This window comes from Choloepus didactylus, chromosome 15 (genome assembly GCF_015220235.1).
Source record: "Choloepus didactylus isolate mChoDid1 chromosome 15, mChoDid1.pri, whole genome shotgun sequence".
Taxonomy (NCBI): domain Eukaryota; kingdom Metazoa; phylum Chordata; class Mammalia; order Pilosa; family Megalonychidae; genus Choloepus; species Choloepus didactylus.
In genome coordinates this window covers 46,217,187-46,231,462 of record NC_051321.1, presented here as the reverse complement: position 1 = coordinate 46,231,462, position 14,276 = coordinate 46,217,187, and the positions used below count along the sequence as shown (strand labels likewise).

Sequence of the window (14,276 nt, the reverse complement as noted above, 5' to 3'; positions counted from 1 at the left end):
AGATTGTTTGGAGCTTACCTGTGTTAATGGGATTAAGGCAGAGGTCATTTATGTGTTTAAAAAGGAATAAAAAGAAACATAGAAACAGAGATCCAATTCTGTGTATTATTAGTAGTAGCAACAGCAGCACCAGTAGCTATATTATGAATCTGAGAGTAAATGTTGAGTTAACCTGACCACAGAGAGAAGATAAATCTGGTTGTCAGTCAGTTAACTACAGGAAAATGTAACAAATAATTTTTTGCTTTTTCCAAATGCTATTTTAGTGTATTTTGTAGTAGGAGCTGTCCAATGTCCCCAGGCTTTTTTCCAAATGGGATACCTTAAAAGAAGTTTGTCACTGGGTTTCTCTCAAGCTGCTGAAAGTATTCATCATTGTGGTTGTCAGCACTTGAGTTTTGTTACCACTGTATCTACAACATTGCTTATCACACAGTAGATGCTCGATGAATATTTGTTAAATGTATTTTTTAAAAATCAACTTCTCAAGCACTAATGAGGTAACCCTCTTAATATCATAAACTTCAGGGTTGGTGCATACAGGCACCAAGCAGAGGTATATCAGTTCACAGTAAAGAAACAGAATGACTTGTGGGCTTTACAGTAAGACTTGAATTTAACTTAGTGGAATAAATATTTAGTTTATCTACATAAAGTCTTTCAAGTGGAAAGGAGAATTGTTTAGCCATTGAAACATGGAAAAATCACCTTCTAAGGGAGAAGCCTTAGTCAGTGAACTTTAGTCAATATTTTTGGCAAGACCATTCCTGTAACGGCGAAGGAAACATATTTTTGTCTGTTAGAAAATTGCTTCATTTAACAAAATTTCTCTTGTTTGAGTCCACATTTACCCAGCAGCATTTCAATTTCATTTCTCAGAAAGTCTGCCTATGGTGAAATATTCAGCTGGTCATATAGATATGAAAATTTTGTTCCCTGTGACACTAGATATATTTATATGTATTGTCATTATGGTCAATACGATATTTATATGTCAGTCATATATTAGTTTCAGTTTGTTCTGAGAAATAGCACCACTGTCTATGCTGATGGGATCAGGTCTGACCCTGAAACAGCTGAAGGAACAGACCCTGTACCAACACAGTAACTATACCACAATAATTAACTGAATTTCTGAGTAGAAATTTTAAGTCACTATAAACTCATCTTGAGAGCCAGTTTCCTTCTCGTGCATTACCTCTCTTCCCACTGTTTCTCAAAGGTAAGCAGACTTGTTCAGAGAGAGTTGGAGTGAGTTCAGTAGCATGGTGTATTAGTTTGGGTTTTCTAAGGAAACAGAATCAACAAGAGATATCTGTAAATATAAGATTTTATGAAAGTGTCTCACACAACTGGGGATGCACAAGTCCAAATTCCGTAGGGCAGGCAGCAAGACTGGCAACTCCGATGAAGGTGTTCAATGAACTCCTCAGGAGACGCTTTGCTGGCTAGTTGAAGAAGTGAAGGCCCTCTCTCTCTTTTCCTTAGAAGTCTTCAACTCATTGGATTAAATCTAGCTGACGGAATTCTCTAATTGGGGAAGATATGCCCTTTGATATAATCAGTCACAGGTGCAGGCAGTTGGCTGATTTAATACACTAGCCTTCTGGTTTATTAACCAGCCACAAATGTCCAGTGCTTGCTTGACCAGACACCTGGACACCAACACCTGGCCAAGTTGACACATAAACGTAACCATCATACATGGTATTAATGTATAGAGTAGCTGGAGTAAGCTTTACATTTGGCTTACGTAATCTTGCTACTTTAGAGTTGAATATTTCATACCATATTAATTTTCCTGTAGAATGATGCTAACTTATAGAAAATGTATATAAACATGTATTTATATATACTTTATTTCATAAAGAAATATTAGAAAGTCTGTTTTGAAGCTGCTTTTTATAGCTGCTGACTCTTAACTGTGGTGTTTAGTTCATTTATATTTAATATAATTACTGTTATGGTTTGGTTTGTGTTTAGTTATCTGAAATTCATCCATAAATTCTCTCCCCCATTCCTGTCCTCTTTGGGTTTAATCAAATATTTTTTAATATTCCTTTTTAATTTCTTTGTTGGCTTTTTAGGTTGCTCTAGGGATTAGAAAATGTATTCAGAGCTTAACAGTCTTAGAGTTAATGAGAGTTAAAAATGTGAGAACCTTACAACAATAAAAATCCACTTTCTCCCATTTCTTTTACGTGATTTTTATATATATTTTTATATCTATGTATGTAATAAACGTGTGAATATAATGTTATTGTTTTTGCTTGAAATTGAGAAGAAAAAAAGGATGATTTTTTACTTTTACCCCCGTGTTTACTGTTTTTGATACCCTTTGTTTCCTTCTACAGACCCAAGTTTTGATCTGATATTAGTTCCCTTCTTCCTGAGGGCAAGTCTGTAGTGACAAATTCGCTCAGCTTTTGTTGATCTCTCTCTCTCTCTCTCTTTTTTTAATGTGCTTTTTTTTTTTAAGAGAAGAAGTAGGATTACAGGGAAAACAGAGTTCTCATAAATACCTGCTGCCACTATTAATATTTCCCTTTGTATGGTACCTTTGTTGCAATTGATGAGAGAATACTATAATTGTACTATTAACTATAGTCCATAGCTTACATTAGGTTTTACTGTTTGTGTTTTTTTCTGACTATTTTTTGTTTATTCCTTTATCCTTGGTCTTCAGTTAGTTTGCCTTTGTTATGCTTAGTATGTTTTTTGTTAGTTTTGTTTTTGTCTTTTTTATCTTGCTTGAGATTCACTGAGCTTCTAGTATCTATAAATTGCTGTTGATGTTTTATACAATATTTGGGAAGTTTCCAGCCATAATTGCTTAAAAATTTTATTCTGCCCCATTCTCTTTTGCCTGTCCTCCTGGAACTCTAATTACATATATGATAAACTGCTTTGTATTATTCCTCTGGTAGCTGAAAAAAAATTTTTTTTATTTTTCCAGAATTTTTCTCCTCTATTTTTAAGATTAGATAGTTTCTATTAATTTGTTGTCAAGATCATAACCTTTATGTTTCAGATACTATTTCTATGTAACAGACCACCCCTAAACATAAATATGGCATAGAAAAATCCAATCATTTTGTTATACTCACATATTCAGTGAGTCAGTAATTCAAATAGGGCCTAGCAGAGTGGCTTGTCTCTGCACTGTGATGTCTGTGGCCTCAGTCAGGAAAACTCAGTGGCTGGGGATGTGTTAACAATTGGGAGCCACATCACTTGAAGGTGTTTCCACTCATGTGCCTGGTAAATGTTGGCTGTGGTTGGGGACTTCATTTGGGCTGTTGGCTAGAACCCCTGTATTTATTTGACCTTTCCAAGTGCTCTCCACATCACCTTGTTTGGGATACCTCATGGTATGGCAGCTGGATTCCCAGGATAAGTATCTCAGGAGTCCAAGGTGAACATGTATAGAGTTTCTATGATTTAGCTTTAGAAATCACTTAATTTCATTTCTACCATGCTCTTGGTCGAGGCAGTCACAAAGGTTTACCCAAGTTCAAGAAGGAGGGACCATACATTCTACCAATAGATAGCTAAAGCATCAAGATCATGTTGGAAGCAGAGAATGTGGGATTGGGAGATGTAGCTATTTTTGGAAAATATAATATGTCACACCTTTCTTTTTGCAGTCTCCAATATGCTCTTAAGATAGCCCAGTAGATTTTTCTTTTCAAATACTGTGTATTTGAAAACAAAATTTATGGTTTTTAAATAGTTTCTATGTATTTACTGAAATTACCTATCTTTTCACACATTTTAATCATTACATCATTGAACATATTTATAATAGCCTCTTTAAAGTCCTTGTGTTCTAATTTCAATATCTGAATCATCTTATAGACTTTCGTTTGACTTGTTTTCTTGGTTATGGATCATGGTTTTCTGTTTTGCATGTCTAGTAAATTTCAGTTGTATGTTCAATGTTGCAGCTGATATGTTGTAGGGAATCTTGGGTTGTTATCTTCCTTTAAGAATGCTGTTTCATTTTGGCATACAGTTAAATTAATGGTGCATCTTTTGGTTTTGTGTCAGGTTTGCTTTCTTTGTTAAGTCAGGCCTACAGGCCTATTTCGGTTTTGTCTTTTGTCTTAGGGCATGGTACTACTCCTGAGGTCATCTGAATGTCTGGGGTCTCATCTGAATGTCTGGGGTGCTCAGTGAGGTCTCTCCCCTCTGGCTGAGCCAGAATTCCAACTTCTCCCAGTACTGTGCAACCTCTGGTGTCCTCTCCATTATGCTTTCAGATCCTGTGCATATGCAGCTTAGCCCTTGGCCAAGGACCTGAGGTGAATCTCCACATAGACTTCTGAGGCCCTTCTTATATGCGTTCCCTCCCCTTTGATACTTGGCTCCACAAACACCAACTGCCTTAGCAGCCTGGAACTCCAGTCTCTTCCTGTTTACCTCAGTGAAACTGTTGTACCACTTGAGTTCCATTTCCCTCTGCTGTGTTAGAAAGGAGCCCCAAGCTTGAAAGCAGGGCAGTCTTGGGACTGCCTCATGTTTCTCTTTTCTTAAGGATCATAAAACCTTGTGCTGCCTTTTGTTCAGTGCATAAAAACATTTTGTCCAGTTTTATAATTGTTTGTGGCAAAAAGGCCAGTCCAGTACCAGTTATTCTGTTGTGGTAAAAATGTATGAATGCTAACTCTTAGAAATCTTTGGGAGATTGCCCATTAAAATGAATACCAAATTAAAAAGGATTTTTGGAGCAGAATGATTTAAAACATATTTGAAACAGGACTTTGATATGATTATAATAGCTATGCTTTTTGATAAATCTATAATGTTCAAAATTTTACTTTTTAATCAGTTTTACCAATAAATTAGTATTGGTTTTCTCTAGAAACAGCAAGTAGAGTAGCATTTTATATATTAGCCCTCTTCTCTTACTAAAAGCAGATATTACTAATCAATCATGATACTCTTTTCCTGGCTCCAAACTGGATGTTGTTTTAGTAACCTTAATACACCCACCCCGTAAGCTACCAATTCGACACCTATTTGCCACCTCTAGTTTATTTTCCTTTTACCCGTTCATTCGGTATTATTTTGTGGGACATTTAATTTTATGAAAGGTTATTCTAATGGATCATTTTCTTTTGCAGAACAGATTTTTTTTTAAATGCACGCTTGGAATTGTTATATAGATTACAGAAGAGACTATTTAATAAGCTTATAGTATTTCTTGGATGGTACATACAAAAAATAAAAGATGTTTGTGCAGCAGAAATCTTGGCAATCGTGCTCATGATAAACAATTCTTGAAATTTAAAAGAGAATAAAAGTTGATGTCTTGAATGTACATTTTAGAGACATATAAAGTAACGTAAGTGTCTTGGTAAAGCTGAAGAATGGGCTTTCTATGACTGGAGTCTTTAGGATGGATTTAAAGAAACACATTCCCAGCATTTTAGCGAATTGTTCTTGGTTTTGTTGGGGAATCATTTCTCACTGAGGTCAGATTTGTGACTTCAAAAAATATATATCCCTAAGACAGGGTTAGTATGAATAAAGATATAATTAAGAAAAATCTCAAGTCTTTATAAGCCAGAATTGCATGAGTTTCATTAAAACTAACAATTTCTCATGGAGGACTGTTGTCACATAAAACTGAAATCTCTGACTCTCATATTTTTTCTAATTCACAAGTAGTATATGAAAATCTGAGTTTTAATGTAAACCTCCAGAAATATTATTTGAAAGAGTTAGACTTCTATTTTGATCTCATCAAACAAAATTTTTTTTTTAGATAAAATACAACTTCTCCTCAGTTCTGTACTTTTTGGGAAATACAGCAGGAGGGAAAACTTTTTTTTTTTCATTTTTAAAGTAGTAGATGGTTATGAAAAGTTGTAAAACACATTTACAGAAGTATTGAAAGTGAAGAGTGAAAACCCCCACCTCTTCCTAAAAACCCACAATAACCACTGTGACCTTTTTGGTGTGTATCCTGTCAGTCCTTTATACTCCATTTATATGTGTAGGTAGGGCCATCCCATGTGAGTGGTGTTACCTGGAGCTGGGCAATGGGTTGTGTATGCCCCTGTTAATAAAGTGTTGGTTTATGTATTTGTATTCAAAACTAAATTACCAGCCTTAGAATCAACTAAAAATGAAACTGTTACTCCTCCCAGATATTTTTGCCTGTTAATATTTATGTTGTGTCTTGTGAGAAAATTGTGTGAATTTTGCAGATCATTCCTTACATATTCATTTTCTATGAAAAGAAACCCATGGAGGAAGATATGAGAGACAGAAATGAGTTGTTACTTTATAAATTTTATAATCACTGTCCTTTAAATCATTTGTCCTTGTTTTGATTGATTATTGCAGCTACTCTTAGCATTTATCTAAATTCCTAAATTTTCTACCAAAATTAAAATGCAAACTGAGAAAAAGCTAAAACTATAAAAGTTCTAGAAGAAAACAGAGAACATCTTCGTGAACTTGGCAAAGGGAATGATTTCTCAGAGAGGATACAAAGTTCTAAACAAACAAATTTGATACATTGGACTTCATAAAAATTAAAAATTGTTGATCATCAAAAGACACCAAGAAAATGAAAAGGCAAGCCATGGACAAGGAGCAAATATTTATAATACTGTATATTCTGACCAAGGACTTTTACCTAAAATGTATAAAATATTCCCACAAATGAATAATAAAAAAAGACAAAAAAATCCAGTTGAAAAAAGTGGGCCGACATGAATACCATCTGCATAAGAAGTTATAAGAATGTCTAATAAGCATGTGAAAATATGCTTAATATCATTAGTCACCAGGGAAATGAAAATTAAAACAACAATACGATAGCATTTCCTACTCATTAGAAGGGCTAAAATTTTAAAACCTGGCAACACTGAATGTTGATGAGGCTATGGAATAACTGGAAATCTTAAAATACAGATACACTGTAAAATGGTATAACCACTTTGGAAAGCTGTTGAGTACTTTCTTACAAATTTAAATATACACCTAACCAAATGACCAAGCACTTGTAAGCTATTTACTCAAAGAAAAAGGAAAAAAAAAAAAAAGAAAATATATTTTTACAAAAAGACTTGCACAAGAATGTTTATGCAACAACTTTATTCATAATAGCCCCAAACTGTAAATGTCCCAAATATCCACCAAAGTAGAATGGATAATGGTGTAATATTCATACTATGGAATAGTAGAATAAAAAGAATGAGCTATTGATAAACATGTAACACCACAGATAAATCTCAAAAACATTATGTTGAGTGAAAAAAGCCAGTGACAAAAGAATACATATTATATGACTACGTTTATGTGAAAGTCAAGAATAGGCAAAATTCTAATCTGTGGTGATAGTAATAGCTGCCTGGGATCTAGATGGAGTTTGCTTGCAAATGGGCATGAAGGAATTTTCTTGGGTGGTGTAAATGTTCTGTATTTTGATTAGGGTGGTTGTTGAACTTATAGAATTGTATGTCTGAGATCTGTATATTTCACTGTATATAAACTGTACTTCAATTTGAGAAAATCAGAAAGGCAAATTGAGAAAGGTACAGGAATATAGAAGATAAACAGAGTAAGAGGGAGGAGTGAAAGAGTACTTAACCTGACACCTTTTCCTGTAGTTATATTCATAGTTTACGTCTTCATAGCAGGATCAGTGGTTCCTTAGTTAGTTGAACCTAGTAGGTTAAAACAAAGAATCATAAACATTGATACATACTTTGACCATTTACTTTTTTTTTTTATTTTTTTTATTTTTTGAATTCAGTTTTATTGAGATATATTCACATACCATTCAGTCATCCATGGTGTACAATCAACTGTTCACAGTACCATTATATAGTTGTGCGTTCATCACCCCAATCTATTTTTGAACATTTTCCTTATACCAGAAAGAATCAGAATAAGAATACAAAAATAAAAGTAAAAAAGAACACCCAAATCACCCCCTATACCATCCTGTTTTCCATTTAGTTTTTGTTCCCATTTTTCTACTCATCTATCCATACACTGGATAAAGGAAGTGTAATCCCCAAAGTTTTCACAATCACACTGTCACCCCTTGTAATCTACATTATAATATAATTGTCTCCAGGAGTCCAGACTACTGGGTTGGAGTTTGGTAGTTTCAGGTGTTTACTTCTAGCTATTCCAATACAATAAAACCTAAAAAGTGTTACCTATATAGTGCATAAGAATGTCCACCAGAGTGACCTCTCGACTCCATTTGAAATCTCTCAGCCACTGAAGCTTTATTTCATTAATGGGTATCTTTTGAGAAGGGAGGAAGGATGTGAGCTATTTCCTTATTCTTGTTAATAAAATCTTAAAGCCAGGTCATACCACATTCTGGAAACAGAATTAATAAAGATTTGGAATGTCATTGATCTCAGCGTTTCACCTAATAAATCTGCATGAGGATACACCCTCCTTCTGAACATAGATGCTATTACTTTTCCTTTGTTTCCTTTGAGTTACTTTTGTCAGCCCCTGAACTTTTTTTTTTATCTTCATTTTATTGAGATACATTCACATACCACGCAGTCATACAAAACAAATCGTACTTTCGATTGTTTACAGTACCATTACATAGTTGTACATTCATCACCTAAATCAATCCCTGACACCTTCATTAGCACACACACAAAAATAACAAGAATAATAATTAAAGTGAAAAAGAGCAATTGAAGTAAAAAAGAACACTGGGTACCTTTGTCTGTTTGTTTGTTTCCTTCCCCTATTTTTCTACTCATCCATCCATAAACTAGACAAAGTGGAGTGTGGTCCTTATGGCTTTCCTAATCCCATTGTCACCCCTCATAAGCTACATTTTTATACAACTGTCTTCGAGATTCATGGGTTCTGGGTTGTAGTTTGATAGTTTCAGGTATCCACCACTAGCTACCCCAATTCTTTAGAACCTAAAAAGGGTTGTCTAAAGTGTGCGTAAGAGTGCCCACCAGAGTGACCTGTTGGCTCCTTTTGGAATCTCTCTGCCACTGAAGCTTATTTCATTTCCTTTCACATCCCCCTTTTGGTCAAGAAGATGTTCTCCGTCCCACGATGCCGGGTCTACATTCCTCCCTGGGAGTCATATTCCACGTTGCCAGGGAGATTCACTCCCCTGGCATTTACTTTTTAAAAATAACATTGTACACGTACAGATGTTAGAGTCAGATAGTTGTACAGGGTTTATTAACAGCAGCAACAAACACTGTAGTTTCTTTCCTCTTTCCCTCTGCTCCTTGGCAAGGATTGTTAATCTTTTTTGTGCCACTTGTCTTTTTTGGCACTCTGGTGAAGCTTATGGACCCCTTCTTAGACTACTTTTAAATGCATAAGATAAAATTCAAAGGAGTACAAATAAACAAGCTATTTTATAATAGGGAAATAGTTAAAAACTCGATTTTTGAAATCTCTAATAATGTAATTATCAGCACATTAAATAACAAAATCTAGTGATAGGTCTAATGACTACTTTAATTTCAAAGCGATATTGAGTATAAATGATATTTCAATATCTGCAACAACCATATTGTGATACATAAATACATGTTTACCAGTGATGAAACCACAGATACTGCTTATATTACTGTGTAACGTAATTTTTCACATCCAAGTTTGTTTCTCCCCCCCACCCTCCCACCACATACACATTTTTATACTTCCTTCCCATCATTCCTCCTCTCAGTAGTTATGTTGTAATTTTGGCGATATTAAGTGTATATGATTATGACTGGATAAATGCCATTCAGAGTTGAGCAACGTAGTATACTGTGATTTTTTTTCCTGCATACTTTGTTTTTTTCCTGAAGTTACAAATGTCTTTTTTCTCCCCTACTTGCTTAGTTTTCTGTGTTCTTAACTCTTAATTCATTCCCCAGTCTTACCCCTGGTTGTATAAATTTCCTCTCATCATGTTTGAGAATGTTAGGTCTTTTATGAGTTTTAGCTTCTCCAGGAGCCTTCTTATCTACCCTAATCCGGATTAGTTGCTCTCTAGGCCTTCCGTATGGCTGTATGTTTGAGATCTTCCTTCAGTATTGTTTTTGGGATTCTCTTTTCCTCTCTCTTGAGATGGTTTCTTCAGTTCGTGGAATCCCATCACTATCTTTAATGGTTTTCCACCCTTGTTTTTTTGATGGAGAGCCTATCTTCCAGTAGCTTCCTGAGAGTGATTGGGAAGCAAAATTATTTGAGACTTTGGCTTATTTGAAATGTTTTTATTATGTACTGTTACTTGATTTATAGTCTGTATTGGTACAGAATTCTAGACTTGGAATAATTTTCACTCAAAATTGAAAGTTTTGCTCCATTGTTTTCTAGCTGTTTGCGTTGCCATTTACAAAGGTTGATGTCATTCTTAGTCCAGATTCTTTTTATGAAAACTGTTTCCTTTCAGGCAGCTTTTAGGGTCTTCTCTTTGTCTTTTCAGTATTCAGATACTTCACAAAGATATGTATGCTTTCGTTTGGGTCTATTTTCATCAATTTTGCTGGGTACTCATCATGGCCTTTCAGTTTGGAAACTCATGTCCTTCAGTTTGGGTATTTTTCTTGCATTGTATCTTTGATTTCTTCTCTTTTCCTTCTCTGGAACTCCTATTCATAGGCTGAACCTCTTGGACTCTAATTTCAAAAAAACTTCTCTTCTGTTTTCTATTTTTCTTTTTATTCTACTTACTATTTTTATTCTGATATTTCTTCAGCCTTATACTCTTCTAACCTTTCTATTACCACCACATAGAGTTGAAGAATAAACAAATGTATGTTCATAGAAGTGCTTAAAATTGTGCTTGGTATGTAATAAGTGCTTGTAAATATTATCTGAAATTGTTGTTTAGTTTTTTACTAATTGTCGTAAGAGAGAGATATTTGGTCTTGGTTACTTGACTTATTAACCACATGACCTTAGGCATGTTCCTTACTCTTTGATACCCTCTTCCCACATCTGTGAAATGTGAGTAAGTTCTACCTCTAAATGTTGTGTGGGTCAAATGAGAATATATATATGAAAATGCCTCTGGCTTTACTTCAGATTGAATAATCTATGTAATATAATGATTATTATTTAAGAATGACATTATTAGTAGTTTAAACCTATGGAGGGAGTATGAATTTGGATTTACTTATTTACTTTTACATGAACTGATATTTGGGATTAGAAGAAATAAAACTTACTTTTTCTCAATAGTGTTAATGTAGTTTACATATTAGCTTATTTTTGTTAATGGTGCCTTTTGTTTGTTTTGTTTTAAGGTTTTTGGATTCAAAGCATAAAAACCATTACAAGATATACAATCTGTAAGTATGTTTTCTTATTTGTATGTTGCAAATATCTTCTAAAATAACTATTAAGTGAAAGTTATTTCCTCATTAGAGTGGGGTAGAGTTGAAAATATATTGTAACAGAAGTGAATTCCTAAAATGATTATTTCAACAAGTCTGATTGAGAGCATTGTTAGATAATTTAGGAAGTGAGGTGAGGAGGTAAAACAATGTTGGCACAGATTCATGTTCCTCGATCTGCTTTAAATGACTTGGCACCTAGCCCATCTTTGAGTCCATACCATGCAGTAATTTGAAGTGTAATTCACAGCAGGGCATCTGTTAAAGCATTGATGACATCTTCTTTGGAGGTAGGCTACAGAGTGGATGTAATTTTGTTGAACAGTTATTTCAACAAAAAAAATTTGAAACAGTTATTAGGGTATTCTCTAACTGTATGTAACATAAATAAATTACCTGATTGGTCAGTTGGGTGGTTTCTCTTGTCTGGGGCAGAGTTGAAAGGATTTCCCACTTGATAATAGCTAGTTGACCTTATCTGCAACTTTTTGTTTTTTCTTTGGGCTTTGAGAGTAGAGATGTGAAAAGGAAGAAAAAAACAAAAAAAAAAAGAAGAAGAAGAGGAAGAAAGAAATGGAAGAAAATACTTTATCATTTTTCTTTTGAAGATTATTTTTTCTCTCAAAATATTGACCGTTTTCTAATTTTTTTTTAAAAGTATGATACATGTACTGTGTTATTTTTCTTTCTGGCCTTTATTCCACCACCACCCCCCAATATCTATAAATTATGCAATAGAAAAAATTTTAATGTGAGGTTATATATATTAATTCCCTATTATGATTTTGTAGAGTTCATTTATCAAATGTAAGAGCATGATTCTGTTCTGCCTCCAGTAGGCATTTAAATTGTCACAAAAAAAGATGAAAGATTCCGTGCTGCCTTGGCTGGTGGGATTTATTTATTTTTCTTTAATTTAGTGATCTTCCTACTCTGATAAAACCTCAGAAGTACTGAAAGTAGAGTAGACACTAATATTGTTACTCCTAGTGAGTTTTCACTATTTCCTCAGATTCACAAAGGAGCCAACATTTGTTGAGTACTTACTACATGCTAGGCTTATAAAATACTTAGAAGCTACAGAGGCATGGTAGTTCCTTTACTCAAGTAGCTTATAGTCTAATGTGAAAGGTAGACAAGTAAGGTACTATAGAAGAGATAATTCTTGTAAAGAAGAGAACAGTGGACAGGACAGCAGAAATGGTGATTGTACCCCAAGGGAATAGGGAAGATTTCACAAAAAAAGGCATGTTTGAGCAGGGCTGAAGAATCAGTATGGGTTATCCCACAAGACTAGGAGGAAGAGAAATGGGATTCCAGGCTGAGGAACTGGTATATAAGAAGCTTGTTGGCATAATAGTGTTTAGAATATAGCAGATAGTTTGTTATTATGTCAGATAATGGGGTGTGTGGAGGTGTGTGTGTGCATGTAAGGTGATAATTGATAACAAGATGAAAGAAAGTCAAAAATGCTATAAAACTTGTTTATGTATGCCTATAGGGGAGCTTCCCCTTTTCCTGATTAAACTCTTACATCAAGTTTTGTGGTAGTTGTCATAGTGTTTTTGCAGAGGAAAATAAAAGCAGTAAAACTTTATACTTTTTGAACAATTGGATTCAGAAGTGAAAAAAAAAAAAAGAACTGTCAAAAGCTGGATTCTATTAAAGAAGTCACTTCAGTCTTAGACTCTTAGGTTTGCGGATTTAGAGAGCCCCTGAAGGGAGGTAGAAAGATAGTAGAGACAAATTCTACCTTTTTCAAAATTTTATTCGAGTTTAACATATCCAAAGAAAGGGAAGGAAATTCTTTTCATTACTGTATGGAGTGGCTTCCTGCTTTAAGAACTTAGGACTTAGGCTCAGCCTGTCAGTGTTATAAGTCACATTATAGTTGAAGTTGGCATTGGGTGCTAGCATGACATGTTGACTGCTTTTTATTTTTGTATTTTTAAACATTGGACTCCCAAGTTAATGAACTATCTCTTTATTAGTTGAGACAGTAGGTTTTAGTGCATGTATTTTATTTCCCCTTCCCCCTCCATTGAATGGAATTAAAACTTTCAGAACCAGCAAGTACTTGAAAGAGATCATTTAGTCCAACCTTCTCATTTTGCAGATGGGGAATCTGAGGCCTAGAGAAGTTAAGTGAGTTGAACAAGGTCACACAGGTACATGTGGTAGCAGACCATCCATCGTTTATGCCAATATTCCCTTTCTGGTTTTCTTTTTTTGGTTGTTGTATTTTTAACTTCCCCAATTTGACTCACTTCTAGAAGTTTCTGGAACTACCAAGTTGTAGCATGTTTTGATTTCTGATGTCATTTTCCCATCTTCACTGTCTTTCTACCCCTGTTTATATTTCTAGCTCTAGGTAAGTGAATTTGGCAAGCAGCAGATATGTTACTATTTTATTTCTTTTATTGTTAGGATGTTGGTTGTATGTGATGCATACATCTCTGCAAACATACATAAATTGAAAGATCTTAAAATATTTTCATTAGCCATACCCATACTAAAAAGTATTTTAACTTTTTATGGCAATTATGGTATACATAGATGAAGAGTTCTTAATGTGGAGCTTCTAATAATTAACTGTATCTGTTTGCTTCTCTAATCATATTTTCTTCACACATTCAAGAAATTAAGAAAGGGCAAAGTTAGCCTCATTGCATTAACTAAATTCAAGTATAGTGGTACTTAATGAAAATTAATCTGTTTTGTATGACTGTATTTCCTTTTTGTATGTTCCTCTGAATACTCTGCACTCTAGCGGCAGGGAGTGGGATCATGGGGATGTTGGAGTGGGGAGTTAGGGGTTCGGGGAGAGAGAGGTTAAACGGATAGGGAATAAAGGCACATAGCTCTTACCTTTGAGGAACTTAAATGTTCACTGTGTACTAATTTTTAAAAGGTTTGCTATATTTC

The 14,276-nt window shown here is 34.4% G+C and overlaps 1 protein-coding gene across 1 annotated transcript in view; it reads left to right on the top strand.

Moving 5' to 3' along the window:
* PTEN (phosphatase and tensin homolog) overlaps positions 1-14,276 on the top strand; it is an 86,680-nt gene that overhangs the window by 38,350 nt on the left and 34,054 nt on the right. Inside the window, exon 4 of the mRNA XM_037803898.1 lies at positions 11,262-11,306. Coding sequence (XP_037659826.1) covers positions 11,262-11,306 — 45 coding nt within the window. The remainder of the gene's footprint in view (positions 1-11,261; positions 11,307-14,276) is intronic.